The following is a 22,371-nucleotide window of genomic DNA, read 5'->3' as shown; positions in this document are numbered from 1 at the left end:
TTGCATCGCTCATTCAGATACATAAATATTTAAGAAATGGTAAAAACAAATATAGGTGAGACGTCCTCACTAATAGTGAATCAAACAGGTCTGTGTTTGTTTGTGTGAGGGAGAAAAGCTGAGGGGAGGGGTCACCAAAAAGGGATTGACATTTCAATATCTTCAGAGGATTTAGCTTGGCTGCTTTAGATGGCCGGGGCCTGTGGAGCTCTCTGGGGTCGAGCCCCTTCTGCGAGCCTCATCAGAGAAACGGTGGAGAGAGAGGGATAAGAGAATGACATGAGGTAAAGGACAACGGGAGATAGGTCCTAAAGAGGAGAGGACTTGTGTGTATGTGTGAGTGTCAGTTCAAGGCATGTAAAAGAGGAAATAATAACAAAAGTCTCGTTTTACTTCAGGTCATTGTATCTGTAATGAGTAGGTGTTTCAAATATCACTTAAAATTACATTTTGCCAAAGTCACACATGATTACAGTCCAACTTCAACAGTTTCACTAACCAATTTCGAATCATTCACTACATGAATCAGTCTCCCTCTCATCCATCCATCCATCTAAAGGAACGCTCTCAGAACCTCGTTTGCAATCCGCCACATATTCGCACGTTCACACCCCCATCTCTCTCCCTAACAAGGGAGACGCTTTCTCGCTCCCATTTAATGGGAGAAAATGAGAGAGCGCGCAAAAACTCCGGCAGCACTAAAAGAAATTGAGTCATCACCCTCCATTCAGCGCCACACTCAACCAATTTGGCCTCTTTTGTCACAGAGCGCAAAGGATTTTAATTGGTCGCAGCGTAACATCTTTGGCGAGGGCGAGCTTTTTACCACTCTTTGTGGCAATCACGGATGCGTTCGCAAGCTTGTTACGTGGCACGCTGAGAGTTAGATGTGGTATTGAGCATGCAGACGCTCGGCTAGACATCCTTAGATCTTCAGAGCGTTGCAATGAGCTTTATGAGTGATGGGCGGCCTGAATGAGTCAGGCTCTTTGTGTGCGACAAAGGAAAGTTAATACTTAAAAAAATCCCCTTGTTCCCTTTTAGTATCATTATCACCCTCATAAGTGTTAAGATTGTTATTATGCTGTTCTGATAGTGTTTGTGTGTTTTTATGCAAGCTGAACATTACACTGGTCAAGATCATATTATTAATGAGTATCCCTGTCTTGTTATCCAGTGGGAAAAAAATAACAAGATATGTTTGGTTGAGAGAACCACAACTGTGTGTTGAGTTTTTTTTTTTTTTAAAGAATGTAATTTAACTTGAATGGAAAGGGGAGGGCGGGGCATAACCTAACACTATTTGGTTTTGGCTCAATCATTCAAAAAATATTTGAGTTTGATTCATTATATTTTTACATAAGCAACACACACATCTCTGCTACAAATAAACATTTGAAGTTTGTTTCTATTACTTTCCATTCTTAGACATTTCAGGGTTTCCCGCAGAAAATTTGTTAGTTAAGGTGGTAGGATTGTGCAGGTGGGCAGGCCGGGGGCATGGGCGTGGCAATCAAAGGGGCGGGGGTGTACACGTCATGATGAAAATATTTTATTTAAAACACTCAAATAAAACTCAATTTTGAAGAAACTATGACAGAAAATGAACACATACTAGATTAGTAATGAATTAAATGTTTTATCAACAGGCTAGTTATCCTCCAGACAGTGATGGACCATGTCTTTCTCTCATTTCGGCCATGTGGCGTTTGGTGGAATTTTTTTTTGACGTTAAGGTGCTAGGGTATCCCAGCTTAGGTGGGCCGCCCGAACTGAAAAGTGCTGTGGGAAACCCTGCATTTAGACCAAACATAACAGAAGTGCAAACGTTACAACTTACCCCATAGGTGGGGTTAATTGTCATAGGCAGGGGGTTTGTTGTAACACACTTGCTAAAATTTTGTTTACAGGCAAATATCTCAATACTATTTTGTTTATATATTTGAAGTGGATATTGTTTATATGTCTGTCTTTAATAGTCCGATATCTACACTATTCATCCCTCATCTAACCATAGTTCAATTATAAATGAACCAGCCACCTCAGCTTCACCCACGTCCCACCTCTTTAGCTATTTTCTGTTATCCGCGAGTGATGCACGGCCAAGAAGGGGACGGCAGTCATCGCCTACTATTGGCTTAAAAAAAGCTCTTCACAAACCTATGGGTGACGTCACGGAAACTACGTCCATATTTTTTTACAATTTATGGTTTTAAGGCACAAACAAGTGACACACAAGTCCCAGTCAAAAGTCTATAAATAAGACAATTCTGAATACAAATGATTTGTGATTTGTGTTCAGCTATAGGGGGCTGATGAGTTTTTACTCTCACTGTTCAGACATCTTGTGATAAGAGCGATGGCCTAATGCTTTGATTGACACCTGTCTGTCATCTCTAGAGGCAGATGTCAGTCATCCAGACCTCCCTCTTTTCTGTGCAGTCTGTGCTAAATAAACGCTTTTTTGGTTGTTTGTGCGTTTACATATCTAGTGCAGATTATTCAGGTTTCTTATTTATTTCTGATTTAGTCTAACTTTGGTGCACTCCACATGAACTCGTTGATCAGCTTAGCGTGCGTCTGTTCTGTCAGGCGGTTTGACGCTGTCTGTAGCTTACAGTGTATTGGGGCTTTGTGTCTGGAAAATATAGGCTCCCTTACCTTCCTGTCAACCCTTTTCTCTCAGTGTATGTTTTTCCCTTTTTAATTTTTCTTTAGTTCTTTCTGTATTTGCTTAACTTGGGAGAATAACAAGCAGCTACTGTTGAATGACTCTGTTTCTGTCAGGTTGCGTCTTCATGAGATTTCTGTGGAAGTTCCCGGTGGCGTAGGAATCAATATACAGTAACCCACTTTTAAAAGTTACCCATACTTTTTCGGAGGTACTGTAGTTTACTTTTGCTTAGACATTGTGCAAACTAAAGCAATATAGCCACCTAAATGTTTGTATGCTCACCCACCCCATTTCAATGTGCTATTTGTGTGTTTGGGTAATAACCATTTAGTTTTGAAATTCCTTTTGGTTCTGACAGTGGCACAAAAACGACACCCTTCACCTTTAAGGAATGCCATAAATCTAAGCTGGGGAAATTGGATTTCTATAGTGATGTAGTATGGAATTCTATGGGAAATGCCATTGGCAAATCTTATTTCCTCATTAGCCTTTTTCTCGCCCTCTCCCTGCCCTTGCTTTTATGTACTTCTTTACTTTCTTTCTTTTTCAATCCTCTTTTCTCATTTATCTCATTCCTCCCTCCCTGTCTCGCTCTTTTTCATTGTATCCCCGCTCTCTTGTTTTCTCTCTTCCTTTCCTCTTCCTCCTCCGCCACCTTCTCATGCCTTCCCGCTTCCTTTCATCCCCGCTCTCTCTATCCCAGGTGTACGTAGGCCGTTGCAATAGCATTCTTTAGATGGAAATGTATATGTCTTGCAGGCACCCGTACTGCTCCTCTATCTCACCCTCCCAGCAGACTGACAGAAATCCCTTCTTCCTTTCCATCCTTCCTTCTCTTCCTGTGATAATAATATAAATGATAATAGGAACTATATCTGCCTGCCCAGCTGTTGAAACGTCCTGGGTAATGTGCCCGACCATTTGTATGTTTATTTTAAATTATTTATGTTTTGTATCAGGCTGTAAATGTTGTTATGTGTATGCATCTTTTTCAAGGTTTTTAATACTTTAGTATATTATTCAGATTTAGTATTGGTGAAAATTTCTTACCAAATAGGAACAGCAATGTCTGTTTAAGCTGTTTGAAAAGCAAGCATTGCTCAGTATACGCTTTTGGATACTAGTTTGTTCATGCTTAATACCTAGTTTACCCATCAAGATTTCCTTGATCACCTAGCTTTAAAATTGAAATTATTCTACACTGTAAAAAAGGATTTGTTGGTTTAACTTAAAAAAAGTAAGGTACCCAGTTGCCTTAAAATCTTTAGTAAATTCTTTAAAAAAAATATTTTATTTAAAAACTTAAAAATATTAGTTAACTCAAAAAAGCTGTGTAAAAATTGTTATGTCTACTAATATTTTTAAGTTGAATCGACTCAAAATATTAATGCAACCACACTGTAAAAAAATTCCGTAGAAATTACCATGTTATTGCAGCTGGGTTGCCGGAAATTTACCGTAGATTTACGTTTATGTTATTTACAAGCAAGGGTTTTTTCAAAATAAATTTTAAATATTAACAAGTCTTTATCTTTACAGAATAAAACTATACAATAACAGCCTCATGCAAAGCATTCTGGGAACCAGAAATCATCATCAACCTTTTTCTGTTTTTGCTTCAGATTTTGTTTTCCAGAATGTTTTGCTTGATGCTGTTTTTTTAGTTTTACTCTGTAAAGACAAAGACTTTTAAATGTTTAATGTTCATTTAACTTTGAACAAACTCTTGCCAGTAAATAACATAAATGTAAATCTACGGTAAATTACCGGCAACCCAGCTGCAATTTCTACGGAATTTTTTTACAGTGCAGGTAACTTACTTTAGCAAATTAACCAACTTTTGTACAGTGTATTTGACCAACTACTCTTTGACCAACATCTTTGTGTTACTGAACTGCATGGTTACAATGCAAAAAATGATTTTCAAGAAATAAAATTCTAACTATTTTTGTCTTGTTTTCAGTAAAAATATCTACAAATTCTTAAATTAAGATGATTTTTCTTGATGAGCAAAACGACCCTAGAAAATAAGTCTAGTTTTTAGACCGAAAATATCAAATTTTAGTGATTTTGTGAAAATCTTGAACATTTTTCTTAAACACTAAATTCAAGAAAAATTCAAGACAAATTAGCTTACCCGATTGGCAATTTTTTTGCTCGTTTTATGCACAAAATCACCCCTAAATTTGATATTTTTTGTCTAAAAACTAGACTTATTTTCTTAGGTAATTTTGCTCATTAAGAAAAAACATCTTAATTTATTAATTTTTTTATATTTTTACTGAAAACAAGTCTTAAAGAACATCACTGCTAACCCTCTGTATGAGAGGTTTTGCTGTCTAGCAAACTGAAATGGATTCACATGTGTGTGCAGTAAATGGTGTTATATACTTTTGTGCCCTAAATGCAAGGTCAACTTAAACCAGAAACCAGAAACATCTGAAATGCTTGGCCAGACTCCAGTGATATTGCAGTGTAGTGTGCATGTTTGTGTGTATTATGCATGAGTTGACTATTTGGTCATGTTCTCTTCTGCCATTGCTGAGGGCAAGATCACATTTCACCCTGCCAGAGTAAAGCAAACACCACAGTAAAGTCCAAGTATGCCTCACTTCCCCTCTCTGTTTGGCCGAGAGGCGAATAGCCATCTGCATTATGTTTTCAGAAAACATTGCGATAAAACCCACTTGAATGTCTCTCACTGCTCTGTCTCTCGCTTCTCACTTAGTTGTTTAAGTGGATGTAAGTATTTAATAAAAGCGCCACGATTAGCTGCGTGTTGTCCTCGCAGTAGCAGCAGCCAAAAACTGTGGAGCCAATCAGAGGAGTTCTCCAAACAATAATGAGATGACTGAGGTTAAATAAGAGAGAGAGACTTTCAAAGTAATTCACAGGAAGACGTCCTGAGGGAGTGATGCTTGCCTGTCTGCACGCACTGATAGCACACCGCGCCTTGCCAAGCGTAGTTTCCAAAACACCCTGCTGAATGAATACACGACTCTGCCACTGCAAGGCACATAGGAGCCATGCTGGCTCTGTCTATAGGGCAAACACTCTGCTCAACAGAGATACATGGTAATGGCTTACTCGGGTGACCAGTAACACACTGCAAGAAATGCATTGAATTAAGTTTGACCTCTTTATTAAGCACTCCATTCAAGTTTATTTTTTACCCCATTGGCTGATGTTTCTACTTGTTTAAAGCATAACTCACTTAATTCTGATAATTTTGTTCCAAAACCAAGACTATGGGCCCTATCTTGCACCCAGCGCAATTGACTTTGTCAGTGACGCATGTATCATTCGTATTTTGCACCGGCGCACAGCGGGTTTTTCCCTCCACAGACGCACGTCGGCAAGCTAGGGAATGAACATGCGCACCCTGGGCGGTTCAGCGCAAAAAGGAGGCGTGTTGCGGCGCAAACCATCCCTGATGCTATTTTGCAGTTTCAAAAAACAATTGCGCCACTGACCAAAAAAAACTAGTCTAAAGTCAGTGGCGCGTTGCGCGTTGTTCATTATGCTATTTTAATGGCGCATGCTTGACCATAATGTATAGCGTGCACAACGCGCACACACTTTGCTTATCTAATCTACACAGATGCAACAGTTATTTTTGCAAATCATAAATTGTTACAATAAAAAATATTAACACACGAGATAAGGGGAATCATAGTGGTGAGCATTGTGGTGATAGTTTTTATTTATTGTGTGGCTGCGTTAAAAAACTCTAATGCAAATAACGATTAAAATATTTTCATAAGTTTGTTGTGTGGCTGTATTACGTTCATTTTATGTAAATAATAATTAAAATGTTTTCATAAGAAATCTTAATGTATATGAACTTGATTTGTAAGTTTACTTTGGGGTTGGACCTTACTTGCGTTTCTTGGGTCCGATTTCAAAGCCCCCAAACTCTTTCAACATTACATTTAATCAACTGAAAGATCTAAAACATTTTCTAAAATATCCGAAAATGTGTTTGTCTGAAAAACTATGGACATATGCAACTCGGACAGCATGGGGGTGAGTAAATCATGGGTTTAATATCATTTTTGGCCCAACTATCCCTTTAAAGCAGCACTGTTGTAACAAAGTGGTGGGTTTGTCCAATAATAAGTAATACATTTATATATCACACTTTTTTAATAGTTTGTCGGGTCCAGGAACTCCTAGTCAGGTGCGACTTATACGTCAAAATAATTTTACACAAACCAAGAGAAACCTTTACCGTCTACAGCCGCGAGAGTCCGCTCTATGCTTCTCCTCTATTTATGTAATTCAATGGATTCAGTGATGCGGAATGACTTCGGGACCTTTTGGAACTTGATTTGGTTTGTCGTGTTAATTTAGCCTATTCAGCCTCTCAGGTATGTTTTGTATGCCATTTGTTTATTGTGTAAATAACTGTTAATGTTACTTTAACATGTACAGACACCTATTCAGCCTGCTGTGTGCTAATGTTTAGTTGAATAACTTGCTATTCCCAGATTAAATGTCTGTTCTTCGGCTTGGATTTTGTGAAATCATTTTCTAAATAAACGTGACGTATAGTCCAGTGCTACTTATATATTTTTTCCTCTTCAAATTTATTTTAAATCAAACGTTATATCAAGTTTTTTTGGTATTTTATATTGGTATATTTTTCCAACGGGATACAGGAAGAGACACTACCATTTATATCGTAATGGTCTGATACAGTATAACCTTCTTTGCTGCCTGCCTTTAAACTTTTTTATCATATATGCTGTTTTAATAAAGGTGATTGTGACATCTCGCATGATGCATTGACTTGCATGTAAGCATTTATTCCACTTTGTAGAAAATACTGAGATTGTTTAGCCATTCATCTTAAAATTACAAAGATATACATTTTGCTCAATATCGCCCAGCCCTTGTTTATTAGTATCTTGGTGGACAAATTATCCCCAAATACTAAATTGAAAAAAAAAAATTTGTTGTGCACTTACCTAGTGAAAATCCATGTGTTTGTGTGTAAGGAAGAGGTAGACATGTTGGCTATCGTAACATCTCAGCCTTCTTTCCAAGGGTCAGTTCAATAACACTATCTCTGCAGGCGCTAAACTGAAGGTTACAGTGTTCTGAATTGGGCAGAGTTACTCTAAGCAATTCATGTCCGCTCTCTTTCCTCCCACTCGGATGGGGTCAGACTGCCTGCGAACGTCTGCGAGTGTAACTGTGTGTATTTGTTGTGTTGTGATGTTAACTATGTTTGCAGGTACCTTTTTCCAGAGTGGGAGGCAGAGTAGCAGTTTGGAACGCAATACATAATTCATTAAACACAGCTTAGGAAACAACAGCCTGAAGTAGAGAGAGAGAAAGAGAGAATGAAGCTTTGCTTACACTCAGTCTAACTCACATACTGTTGATTTGACTTTTGTGTGCCCCTTCAGGTTATAAATCCATTTTTTTTTAATACATAACTTACAGTAGGCTACAAAGTATCAGTCCACAATATGTATCTGAGATTTAAATGCATATGTGCGTATGATTCTTGATCTTCTGGAAACACTTTGGTCAGCCTGGTGGCTTTTCTAAATCACAGTTTAAACTTAAAAATAAAACCTGGATATTGGTCTTTGCTTTATCACAGTATGGAAGATTCTGCAATCTTTTAGGTTTCTAATGGACTTTAGGCAAAACACCGGAATTTCTTCATATTTTTGTCTTGTAAAAATATCTAAAAAATCTTAAAGTAAAATGATTTTTCTTGATGAGCAAACGACCCAAGAAAATAAGTCTGCTCGTACAGTCTAAATGTTGCTCGCTGCCCAGCTCCATGCACAGAGGGTAGACGCACATTTCAGCGTGACAGCGCCACCCGGCACTCATGGTCAGTCCAATCGACACAGTAGCCTATCTGTACAGGTGTGAAGCTAAGATTCATCCAAACAGTCGCTAAGTTTGGCTAAATGGGTCTAAAAGTCGCTAGATGTAGCAATAAGGTCGCTAAGTTGGCAAGCAACACAGTCACTGAGTTGGCAACACTGCTTCAGCCAATCCCCTTTTTTAAGCAAGTAAGCCCCACCCACTGATTAACATTGAATTTGCATACAAGTTGAAAATAAGAATGAACACGAAAATTAAAACAAAAATGAAAAAGAAAAACAGAACATAAAATTAAAACTGAACTTTACATTTTAATTTTGTCCCTATTGCTGGGCATGAATTATTATTTACAGATTCCTTTTCAAGCTTGCCTTTTTATTTAAATATTGTCAGTCTTGACTCAAGATTATATTAAAAATTAAATGTCAAATCATCAATTTAATTACATTTTTCAATTTGGCCGGAATGATGCTTCATTTTAGCATTTCATTTTCAAATTTGGGACATATTTTGCGATTTTATTTTATAATTTAATTAGTTATTTTATAATTTAATTAATTAATTTAAAAAAGTCCAAAATAACCTTCCATAAAAAACATCTGCCAGTGGGTTAAGCAAAAAATCTTGAAAATTTTTCTTAAACACTAAATTCAAGAAAACATTAAGAAAAATTTGCATACCCCATTGGCAGATTTTTTTGCTTGTTTTATGCACAAAATCACTTACATTTGATATTTTTGGTCTAAAAACTAGACTTATTTTCTTGGGTCGTTTTGCTTATCAAGAAAAGGCATCATAATTTAAGAATTTTTAAATATTCTTCTTGAAAACAAGACAAAAATACTAAGAATTTTTTTTTTTGAAAATAATTTTTTGCAGTGTGTAGTTTAGTTTGGCAAGCTGCTGTTTAAAAGTGAACTTCAAAAAATGACTTTCTTACTTAGTATTTTTGTCTTGTTTTCAGTAGAAATATCAAAAAATTCTTAAATTAAGATGCATTTTCTTTTTGAGCAAAATGACCTAAGAAAATAAGTCTAGTTTTTAGACAAAAAGAATAAAATGTAAGTGAATTTGTGCTTTAAAAATGGGGGTTAGAAAAAATGTAAATTTAAGAAAAGTTCAAGAAAAATTTGCTTACCACATTGGTAGAATTGTGTCCTTGTTTTAAGCACAAATTTACTTAAATTGTATATTTTTTGTCTAAAACTTGACTACATTTTTAGATATTTGTACTGAAAACAAGACAAAAATACTAAAAGTTATTTTTGCAGTGTATCGTTTTTAAACACTAAGTATTTCTATACTTTAGCTGTCAATAAAAGTAGCAAAAAAGTCAAATAAAGTTCACACGTCTGACAGGGATTGAATTGTCTATTTGCAGTCTAGTCATAAAGCTGACACCATGGACGACCCTTGTGCACCGCATGTCAGCGTAGAGTGGTCCATGATCTATAATGAGCAATGTAGCTGTCACTTAGTTTGAGATCAAAGAATTTTTTCCTGCGAGGTCTTAGTTTTAGATCTTGCAGTGTCTCGTGAGATGTCTGTACGGTGCTGTATGGCAGGAAATAGAGAATTGCTGATTGGCAGTGTGAACATCCAGAATTACAGTAACCCAAGTGCTTTTGTTTTAGAGGCCTGATGTAGATAAATAGGACAGTTGGCGCTTTTGATCAGCATCCAAAATTACAGCTTTATTACCGTTTTATGGTTTATGGGAAGCTGTTACAGTACATGTGTTTAGCATATGCTATGTGATGATGTATTAATATAAAGAGATTATAAATTGTTTGTTCTTGGTTGATATATGATTAGAGAAAGGTTTGTGTCTTTTTCATCAATTGCTCATTTTCTGTGATGGAGCTGTCAGTTTTCAATAGGGGATTTTGAGTGACAGCTTTTAGCTGTTCTGTCACCATTAATCATCTCTTAATCAGGACAAAAACACACACACACACACACTTGCATAATCTATCACAGTCTGCCAAATTTAGACTGCGTGTACTGTATGTAAAACAAAAGGAAACAGCTTGACAGTAAGAACATATATGACAGTGTTTCTATTTCTTTGTGTTTAATGCAGTACACGCACACACACACACACACACATACACACATTCTGGTTTCCATGTTTTGTGGGGACATTCCATAGACGTAATGCATTTTATACCATACAAACTGTATATTTTATTCCCCTTATCTACCCCATTCCCTAACCTCAACCATCACTGAAAACTTTCTGCTACTTCACATTTTCAAAAAAAAATCATTTTGTTTGATTTATAAGCTTGTTTCCTCATGGGGACATCAAAATGTCACAAAAACACTGGGGGAACAATTGGTCACCACAACGTGATAATTACCAAGTACACACACACACACACGCAGTGTTTTTAAAAAATGAAATATTTACAGGTATGTGATTTTGCAAAAAAAAAAAAAACGAACTGGCAGATTTTGTCTTATCTAGTAAAAGTATTTAAATTTTTTTAAATGAAAACGAATTATTTGATAATCAATATTCAGAAGTGTAATTGGACTTACACTACAAAAACTGCCTTTCTTACTTAGTATTTTTGTTTTGTTTTTAGTAGAAATATCAAAAAATTCTTAAATCAAGATGTATTTTCTTGATGAGCAAAATGCCCTTAGAAAATAAGTCTAGTTTTTAGACAAAAAATATAGATTTCATATTTCATCGGACGCACATGCGCTGACGCGATACACGTCTGGATCCAAACTTTACTTCCGGTGTCGGTTTTTTAATGGTCTTACTAGTTGCTAAACTGATCTCTTGAATGCCTCGTCAAAAATAACAAATGTTTTGGTTTCCTAGGTAATCTATGTGTTGTTTTTTTGCTTGTTATATAAATTAACCTACGTTTTAAGAACTTTGATGTTATTTATTCTTAGCGGAGTTTACCGGAAGTTACGTACGGACCACAACAGCCGCTTGTTTATGTTGTTACTGCTGAAACCATCTATACAATTTAAGTGAATTTGTGCTTAAAACAAGCGAAATTATCTGCCAATGAGGTGAGAAAATTTTTCTTAAATTAAGTGTTTAAGAAAAAAGAAGACTTATTTTTAGATTTTTTTTTCTCACCCCATTGGCAGATATTTTAGCTTGTTTTAAGTTTAAATTTACTTGAATTGTATATATTTTCTTTGTCTATACACTGCAAAAAAAAATTTTCGACCCAAGAAAATAAGTCTATTTTTTAGAACAAAAATATCAAATGTAAGTGATTTTGTGAATGGGGTTAGCAAATTTTTCTTGAATTGTTCTCAAATTTAGTGTTTAAGAAAAATTTTCAAGATTTTTTGCTTACCCCATTGTCAGATTTTTTTTTTTGCTTGTTTTATGCACAAAATCACTTACATTTTATATATTTGGTCTTAAAACTAGACTTATTTTCTTGGGTCGTTTTGCTCATCAAGAAAAAGTATCTTAATTTAAGAATCTTTAGATATTTTTACTGAAAACAAGCCAAAAAAAAAATTTTTTTTCTTGAAAATCATTTTTTGCAGTGTAAACTAGACTTATTTTCTTACGTCATTCTGCTCATCAAGAAAAAGCATCTTAATTTAGGAATTTTTAGATTTTTCTTCTGAAAACCAGACAAAAATACGAAGTAAGAAAGTCATTTTTTGTAAGGGAAAATTTATCTTGTGATTTTTTTTTTGTTGTTGTTTTTTTGTTTTGTTTCAAGAACGTCTTAGATTTTAAGAAGAAAATAAGACAAGAATATAGATTATAGAATTGTCAAATAGTTAAGTACACCCCCACAGATCCTACAGCTCCAAATTACATACAGATGCTTGTGTGGTCATTGTATGTTGAATACTTACATTATAGATATTGTACTGGCTTGAGTGAAGAAGAAAGTTATTTTAAACATAACTGACAATAAATGCACAATATGGACAGGTGTGACCTCTTTCTGACAAGAGAACATCTTTATCAGATCTTTAACAGCATCTCTCACAGTTGGAGGGACTGACAGAGAAAATTCTCACAGTTTTCCTTTAATTATTTACAGCTCCCTATCTGTCTGTCTCTCTCTCTCTCTCTCTCTCTCTCTAGCACCTTCTCAAGTGGGCGAGCTCCGGGCAGAGAAGGTTGAGCAGCGCAGTGTGACTTTGGTTTGGAGGGAACCCATTGCATATACCAACGGCAGTCGCACAGAGTATGAGATCAAATACTATGAAAAGGTACAATCTGATCGCTGCAACTGAAGCACATAGGTGCACAAAGGTCTGGTAGACTGAATGTGTACAATCACAGTAAACATAAAGATTCATTGATCATGCCAGGCAGCTGCGGTAGATACCTGTATATAGCCATCAGGCATTATAATCTAAACTCGCTCCCACAAGCGTTGAAAAGCAAGCAACATCTCTATTAAAAAAAAATCCAGTTTTTATGCGCATTGAGGGCATTTATGTGCATGGCATTTAACAGTTTATATTTAATAAGCGGCCAACCTGTAATGCAAACAACAAGCAGTTGCGAAGCAAATGCAAGCAGAATCGCACGATTTATCGCCCCCCTACGATTATGATTTTTTGCCTGATTAAATCAGCGACTTAAAACGAATAGAAGAAAGTAAGTGTGCTGGAAACCTACATGCACTTATTTAACATGTGTACGATTTAATTCACTCATTGACCATTTTGGCCATCTTCCTTTAGGACCAGAAAGACCAGAGTTATTCCACGGTAAAGACGGCCGCCACCAGAATCAGCGTCAACAACCTAAAAGCAGGCACCACTTACGTCTTCCTCATCCGCACCTGTTCCAGCCCAGCACTTTCCTCTCTGTCCTCACCTCCTCTTTCTTCATCTTCCTCATCGCCCTCTTCTCCGGCCACCGCCTCTTCCTCCAGCCCTGTGGTGGCCGTGTCTCCCCCTCCCCTTGACTATGGGGCGTACAGCAACCCGCTGGAGCTGCAGACGCTAGGCGAATGTGAGTTAATGTGTGTGTTTTAAGAAGAATTCAGCCATGCTTGACATTTATTATAAGTGTTAGCAGTGTAATGTTTTCCTCTAAAAGTGTCTAAACATACTATATAAAGCCTTGTTCCAGAGAATATAACATAATGTATAGTATGTTTATGTAGAGAGAAAGCTATTTCGAAATAAGAAATACACTCAAACCCCATTAGCCCGTGAATGTTTCATAATTTAAGCATAGATTTAGTTTTTTGTATTTAAACTAGACCTAATAATTTTTGTCATTTTGGTTTGTCACATAAATATGTACTGAATGTGATGAGTGGATTATTAACACTTTTTTTAAGTATATTAATACACACTACAATTTGGCTTTACAGTGACACAATGAGGTTTAAGTGCAAAAACTTGCTGTCATTTTTAATTTAAGAGGATTCATTCATATTGGATAAACACATTGGAAGGAACTGCACACGTGACCTCACACAGTGTAGTGCACTAACAAGCATTTAAACAGCTTCTACATTCGGTCCCTGGTTGAAAACCATTTAGACTACATCTACTATCTCTTCGCTTTTTATTCCCTGCTTGGGGTTTTCCTGTCCTTTCAAATGTGAAAAAATCTGCTAGGCTTGGGGTAGTGGAGAATTTTTACACTTCTGAGCGTTCGGTTGGGGCTGTATGTGGGAAGTTGCTGTCTCTCTTAAGAATTGAGCATTTTTGTATTTGAGTGTCTTGCAGTATACAGTGAATTTAGTTTTCTGCTACAGGGTTGTTTACTTTTCTCGTTTCCACAAAAACTGCTTTTATGTCCCTATAAATAACATAACTGTAAAAAATACATCATTATAATAGTACGGCATTAACCATTTGACCCAGGCTGTGAATACCTATGAATTTTACCATTATTTAAATTCATGTGCCCTCATAATCTTTAAAGGGGACATTTTACAAGACTTTTTTAAGATGTCAAATAAATCTTTGGTTTCCCCAGAGTAAATATGTGAAGTTCTAGCTCAAAATACCATATAGATCATTTATTATAGCATATTTATAGCATGCACTGTGCAATTTTGGGTGTGTACTTTAAAATGCAAATGAGCTGATGAAATGCAAACACTGATCGCCATAATGGTGTTTTGTTGAAATTAAAACAAACTCAGTTGTGCTGTCAATATTTCTCTCTCGCTCTCTCTCTCTGCACTTAACAGCAGTGTCATGGTTGGATTGTGCAGATTAAGGGGCGGTATTATCCCCTTCTGACATCACAATGGGAGCTAAATTTCAATGACTTATTTGTTCACATGATTGCAGAGAATGGTTTACCAAAACTAAGTTACTGGGTCTTTTTCACATTTTTTAGGTTGATAGAAGCACTGGGGACCCAATTATAGCACTTAAACATGAAACAAGTCAGATTTTTATGATATGTCCCCTTTAAAATAAAAGCAAACTTGCAAATATGTACTCCCTTTGCGATCTTATCAAAATATACAACAAAAAAAAAACTTAAAAGATTAATCCTCTTGTCAATCTCCAGTGCTTTAAAAGCAGATATAATGACTTATACCATCATGAATACTAACTATATCTTTTGTTTGTCTTTGTGTTATTTTTTCTAGTGGCGCTGGCCTCCAGTGAGCAGAGTCCCGTGGTGATCATCATAGTGGTCTCAGTAGCCGCTCTTATCATGTTGCTTACTCTTGGAATTGGACTGCTCATATGGAGAAGGTACATCTAATGTTTTACTGAATTTTATCATGACAAACTCCTTTGATATTTAGCGCTTTTGCAAATACATTTCATGAACATACTCAGGTGGGTTAAGTTGATTTTTTGCAGTGGCAGAAACTGTGGGTATTCCCTCTGAGCCTGCTCATGACTCATTTGTTTTGGGATAAACTGTCCCTTTTCAGTTTCGTGCTACAACAGTTGCGTTTTCACGCTACTCGTATATAACTGCAGTATGACAGGGGCATTGGTAAAAGCCTTTTTCTACTTCCTCGGTCTGCAAAATCATCCATCAGAATAAATCACAACAGATTTGCTAAAGTCCATTTCTTACCACACACAAAACTCATCTCTCATCTCTCTAGTGTGTGAATCCTGCATTTGGAGAAATCAACAATGCCGTTGTTAGCCAGTAAGACGGAAAGCACAATAACTCAATCCAATTTTGCTATGATTGTGTGACATGTGCACATGTCACATGTGCTTTTGTAAAGGTTGTGTCTCCAAGCGGGGAAAGATAGTGGAAGACAAAGATAGACATGATTCATGTTTCTGTATTGTTATTTGTATCCTATCCGAATCTTAAAGAAACCCATGCGTGCAATGGTTAGCACTTACAGTATGCTAGTGATGCAGGTTTAAGTCTGACTTGTGACTAATTCCTCTAAAATAATTTCATTTAAATAAATACGCAAAAGCCATCCACCCAACGCCCATTAGTGGACACTGCCACACCTACTTTTATTATATATCACATTATAAATTATTTCTATTGTGCTATCCATCATTTCAGTCTTTTAAACAGCACATAAAAACCAGACTCTCTGTTCCTGTTTCAATAGATGGTTCTTGGCCAAAATAAACTGCAATGTTGACCAGAGGTATGCCATGCATACACACCCACACACACAAACACAGATGCTTTAATGAATCTCTATCCAGCTGCAATGTCAAGGCAGATAGGAAACACACGCTCCTACGGCTCTCCATTAATCAGACTGATGAGAATGGATTATATTGAGTTGGTGTGAAATGGTTCTCATTCATTCTTAACCACACGCAACACAGAGCCAACCCAGACACTGTCAATCACGACAAAACACGCTTTAATATGCAAGCACAAACTTTAGCATCAGTCTGCACATCAACACAGAATCCAGACGCGTGCCGTCTAACACTGATCTGAGTGGATTTATTGACTTCTGTGATGAAGCGGTTGCTATTGATGAATTGGATGTGTGAGGGAGGCTTATTTGAGACACTGGCATACATCGGGTGTGAAATTGGATTGGGCAAACGGACAAAATGGCTGACGTAAAGTGAATTTAGACGTAAGACCTGAAAAGAAGTTTTTTTTGCATGTTTAGTTGCAGATGGTTTATGTTTGATATTAAAGGTCCCGTTTTTTGTGTGTTTTTGAAGCTTTGATTGTGTTAACAGTGCGCAATATAACATGTGTTTATGTTTCACGTGTAAAAATGCGGTATTTTCCCACACAATTTACTTATCTGTATAGCGCTGTTTTCACTGTCCTCAAAACTGTCTTCCTTGTTCTATGAAGTCCCTCCTTCAGAAATACGTATCGAGTTCTGATTGTGAAGTTTGTTTAGTGTGTTGTGATTCGATAGCAGCTTAGCTTGCCGTTAGCTTAGCTGGCGACTGACGTATTACTGTGGGCGGAGTTTAGTCAAGAAAATTGTCTGGTGACGTCATTAAAGCAGGAAGTAGAAGGCTGTAGTCCAAAACGAATTCTGTTAAAGAAAATATATTGCCTGGCAGTGAACTTTGAGCAACATTACACACTAACTAGAGTTTAAAAATGGGATCAGGAAGAACGTGACCTTTAAATATATAACAGTATGCTGTTACATTTATGTGAAGTATGGTTTCTTTGTGAGATCAGGTTTTGTATGCACGTTTGGTGAGTGAAACCAAACATTTTTAAAACACACAAATATGTTTGTCTTTCTACATTACATTTCATACACTTAGTGTCGTCTTGTGTTGTTCTGTGAAGAAATGTTTCTGTCAGATTTGGTCTAAACCGAGATGGTTTTATAGGTCTGTTTTGTGTTTTATAGGTCTGTTTTGTTTTAAAGTGATGTGGCTCCTGTTTTTTTCTATTCCTGTTCAGGGAAAAACATCTCATTTATTATTAACACTCAATTACTGACACATACACGTACACACGCAGTAAGCAGATTATTGGTATTTGTGGACGGCCCTTTGTGTGCCTTCAATATATTATGGTCTCCAGTTGCTCTGTTGGAGGAGAGAGAGAGAGAGAGAGAGAGAGAGAGAGAGAGAGAGAGAGAGAGAGAAGTGAGAGAAGCTTGGGTAAGAGGGCTGTGTTTAGAATGGAACACTACACTCTTATAAGGATGTGTTAATTTTTACACATATTTTTGTGTTAAGCGTTTAACACATTATGTGTCATTTTGTGTTGATTTTGTGTTAAAATAAAAAACAACATGTGTTAAAAGTAACACAAAATGTGTTGTTTCAATAATAACACAGAGATGGGTGGATTTTGGGACAACGCATTTAGTGTGTTGCCCAGAATCAACACTATTGTGTTGTTTTTTGTATATTTTTCAGTATGTACTATTCATACTACTACTACTGTTCTTAATTTTTTTTTATTATATATAGAAATTATATACATTATATAACACATTTAATAAAGCAGTATGATTTGTCACCTTATGCTGCAACTGATTAACTTTCTGAAATTTAATCAAGTTCAATCAACTTGAATTTACATCTCATTTCAACTAATATTTGTTTTCATGAGTTTCTGTAACTTAAAGGTGCCGTTTTTCCTGTGTTTTCAAAGCTTTGATTGTGTTTACGGTGCACAATAACATGTGTTTATGTAAAATGCAGTGTTTTATACACAATTTTCTTATCTGTATACACTGTTCATTTCCGAAAGTAGAGGTGCTGTAGTCTAAACCGGCCGTTCTCTGTAGTCCTTGAAAAGCTAATTTTGTTAAAGAAAATATATTGCTTTGCATTTAGCTTTGAGCTTTATAATTTTGCAGGCATTATTTATGCTCTAACAACAACCTTACACACCAACTAAAGTGAAAATGGGATCACAAAAAAAATATTCTGCTTTAAGAAATAATGTTGAAGTAGCTTAAGTTATTTCAACTTAATTTTTATCATTTATAGCAAGTTGAAATAAATTGTATGTTTAAATCAATTAAACCTAAAATGCACTTATTTCCTTGCTAAAACAACGTTATTTTGTGTATTTTATATTATACAATGTCTTTGCATGGTTTATAGTAAAAAACACATAATTTTCCATACACCGTACATTTTTGTAGTCTTCCTGAAACGCACTGATTTTGTACAAAACTCATCGATTGTGTTCTTGATTGGCCAGCTAATCTGTTCATTGTGATTGGCCTGAATACCTCTGACGTCAGCCGGAAATGTGACGCTCCTTATAATGTTTGAAATATTCGCTCACAACGCAATGCTAACAGGAGTTAACTTACAGGTTGAGTCTGAAGCGGGAGGAATTTTGATAATGTCGGTCTTGTCTATGTTAACAAGCCCAGAAAGTTAACTGTTACCTACAATCCGTGTGTTTGTTGTAGTCCGAGAAAAAGATTTATGTTGTAAACGATAACTCGTGTACCCTTTGCACATCGTTAACATGTACCAAAACAGACTTACACACCAAAAGAAAATATAAAATCGTGAATCAGACCATACAGGTAGGGGCTCTTTAAAACATGTAAGCGCAACAATGAATTTTAACAGTGTAATAACATTGTCACATTAGGTTAAGTGGTGCTAAATTAATTTTTAAATAGAAAAAAATATGCACAGTTAATATTTTTTACTCATGCTGGAAGTTGAATATTAAATCCATCACATCGCATTGCGGGATGCAATATTCTGTACAATGTGCTTTGTTGTATACTGCTCATTAATACACACACACACACCCATACATGCATACTTACCCTCATCCCTGCCTTTGATACGGCATGCTTTTTTAGATAAAAGTAAATAATTGTATTTATTTTCTATTTCAATTAAAGTGATGAAAGTCGGCTTGCAGTAAATAAAGAATTGAAACTGTAGTTTAGATGGGTAAACTTACCTTCAGCTTTGTTAGGTCACGACTCTCATCTCATCATCTAAACAGCCTTTAGCATTTACATTTTGTTCAGTTCTAATTCAATGTCAAGTTCGGTTTGAACATTACTCTAAGTACTTAAGAGTTTTCAAGGTATTCAGTTTTCTTTCTTTTTTTTGAGCCCAAGGTTTGATTACTTTTAAAAGCATATTTACAATGTACAAGTATGTGATATTTGGTATCTGCTCATCTGCGTTCTCTTTTCTCATCACACTGATCTGACACAAACTTTCACTTCACTTGACCCCTCTTCTATATCTTTTATCTCTACGACTTTAATCGTACCATTACATCATACCAAAGTCAAATAAAATGCACTCATGCTGCTTTCATCTCTGTTTTAAATCATCCACAAAATAGGTTAGAAGTTAGTTTGCATCACAGGAAGTGATGTCATCATTGGAAGCTGTTACAGCAACAAAGAAGGCACAGATCCCATTTACACCACAGTTTTTTAATAAGATGTGACTTTCTACATAATTTTGGCCATCTAGTGTACAACTAGTGTACCATATAGTACTGTGATGTCAAAACCCATGTGACCACAGCCTCCCTAAAGAAAGATTATTCTCAGGCCCTTCCTTCCTCTCTTCTATAGTGGCTTCTCCAGACCCTCCAACGTAGCTCCTGCACGTGTGGTGCTGCTCTCTACCTCCTTCTCTACTCTTCCTCCACCTCACCCTCCCTCCACGCAGCTGTCTCCCAGGTACAGGCATGCCTGCGATTCTCTGCAACCCTCCATCTCCCTCTCCATCTTCCTTCTCGCTTGTCTTTCCCACCACTGTTTCCTAACAGAGAGCTCTATCCAAGACCGAGGAGATGCCAAGTGTGTGTGCACCTGCATGTTCCTCTCTGCCCTGTTGTCTTTGTAGTCATCTACTTAATGCCTATCCCCGCCACCTATTTAGAATAGACTGCCTGCTAACACACACAAACAGACACACAATAAAAGTCAAGTTTGACTTCTGTTTGGTATGGGTCATGCAACGCATCTTTCAACTTAGTACTGCAAATGCTATGGCAAATAATCTGTGCTGCGTCCGAAACCGCCTGCTTCCCTACTATAAAGTAGGTAAAGCGAGAAGTATGTGCGAATTCATAGCATTCGGCAAAAAACAGTAAGCGAAAAGTACCTGGTACTTCCGGTAAGATTTTGGAGTGTGCGTTCGATGGACACTTTACTATCCCGTTAGCCCCCAGGAGAGAAATTGCCCAACGATGAAGAAGAGCATTGTCATTTTCAAAAATGTCGGAAAGCTGTAGTGCAGCTCTATTCAAATGCAAATACACAAAGGGAACAGCTGTTCCCATGTTTAACAGCATCAAGTTAACGGCTCACCTGTTGTTATGACGACCTGCGGCACGTGATGTATTAATATGGCGGATGTAGTCCAAATTTCATCTACGCTACCCATATTCATAATATATTTTCACGGTAGATGAGTAGGTACTTTATCTAATCTTGTACGTACTACGTAGTATGCAGTATGCGGTTTTGGACGCAGGGCTGGAGTTTGTGAAACTTTGCAAAACCTTTTGAATAAATTCTTCACCCCTGCTGTGTGTGTGTGTGTGCTTTATATCTGTAATCCCTCCTATGCTGCATGCTTTTCCCCAACGTCTCTGTGACATGCTAATCCAGAACGTACTGTAAAATTGTCCAAATACCATCAGATCCTGCAAAAGCTCACACTGACGCTTCAACTTTGTCAAAGCAGCGCTTCTCCAGCGTACTGCTTTATCACCTTACTGTGAACTACAAATCTGAGCTAAATCCTCATATGTGCTCAGAGAGTCCCTCCCAACCCCAGAGTACCTGGAAATGGATATAGTGTATAGAGCAGCACACACAAATTGATCTCTTTAATGCTGTACACATGGATTGACCTCTTTAAAAGCCTTTCCTGTAAGCTACAAGGTTGAAACATGAGTAGGTTCATCTTGGAGCATGAAATGTTCACCTCTTAAAGTACCCATGAATTTTCAAAATTGTCAATAATTCAAAATTTTTTTATGGAATATCGCAGTGTTTTTTCAATATTATACAATTTAATTGTTATTATCTGTGTTTCTCTGTTTTTTATTCATATGCCCTTATGAATCAAACTTTAATCAAAGTCTGAAATTGTACTTACGCCCTCTTGTGGCAATTCTGGCAGAGCATAAAAAAATCAAAAAGCATCTTGTACTTCCATATGTATGTGTACTCGTACGTGCGTGTACAGTCAGGGCTCGCAGAATAGCTATCCTGACATCCTGGGGCTATTGTGCCTTGCAGTCGGGCTACCAAAATGCATCTCCGCCTTGCCTGTTGGGCTATCTTGATTTATAGGGAGGAAACATAATTTAACTCATTCCCCGCCCCCGTTTTTTTTTTTTTTTTAAGTTGCCTGCCAGCACTTTTTGTGATTTTCACAAAAGTTTCACAAAATGCCTTCCAGGAAAATTTTCTTCTAAATATATATATATGTGTGTGTGTGTGTGTGTGTGTGTGTGTGTGTGTGTGTGTGTGTGTGTGTGTGTGTGTGTGTGTGTGTGTCTGTGTCTGTGTGTGTGTGTGTATATATTATGCTTTCAAACAAACAATAAACAAACAAAACAGGGAAAAAAAAACGTTTCATCCTATCTTTATTTTTTTCTCTGTTTATAAACTCTTAAAAATGGGTAGGCTATTTTTCTTCAAAAATAAATTTTTGCAAAAACTGAAAAAATAGCTTTTTTGTGAAGGAATTTTGTTAGAGATCAGATTCAGAATAATTATCAAAACATACATACATACCTAATTTTTTGCTTCTGTTTTTTTTATAAATTAGGTAAGAGCGACATCTAGTTGATAATTGATGAGAAAACTAGTCAATGTCGGGGAATGAGTTAAATGCTTATGCATTCTCTCACAGATTTTATGAGAGTAAATTATGTAAAGTAGGAATCGGGTTCTTAAATTGCGTTTGAACGGATGCTTGCGTTTACTTTCGCGATTGTGCAAAGCCACGACCTTAAG

General features: G+C 36.6%; 1 protein-coding gene across 2 annotated transcripts in view; it reads left to right on the top strand.

The window, feature by feature from the left end:
• LOC135779425 (ephrin type-A receptor 7) overlaps window positions 1-22,371 on the top strand; it is a 172,599-nt gene that overhangs the window by 130,101 nt on the left and 20,127 nt on the right. Inside the window, exons 6-9 of one of the 2 annotated variants that reach the window (XM_065290143.2) lie at window positions 12,612-12,739; window positions 13,220-13,493; window positions 15,103-15,211; window positions 19,969-20,076. In XM_065290143.2, the coding sequence (XP_065146215.1) occupies window positions 12,612-12,739; window positions 13,220-13,493; window positions 15,103-15,211; window positions 19,969-20,076 (619 nt within the window). The remainder of the gene's footprint in view (window positions 1-12,611; window positions 12,740-13,219; window positions 13,494-15,102; window positions 15,212-19,968; window positions 20,077-22,371) is intronic. The other variant, XM_065290149.2, reaches the window with a different exon arrangement.

This window comes from Paramisgurnus dabryanus, chromosome 19 (assembly GCF_030506205.2).
Source record: "Paramisgurnus dabryanus chromosome 19, PD_genome_1.1, whole genome shotgun sequence".
Classification (NCBI taxonomy): Eukaryota; Metazoa; Chordata; class Actinopteri; order Cypriniformes; family Cobitidae; genus Paramisgurnus; species Paramisgurnus dabryanus.
Note: the sequence above shows the minus strand (reverse complement) of the source record. Positions and strands in the feature narration are given on the sequence as shown.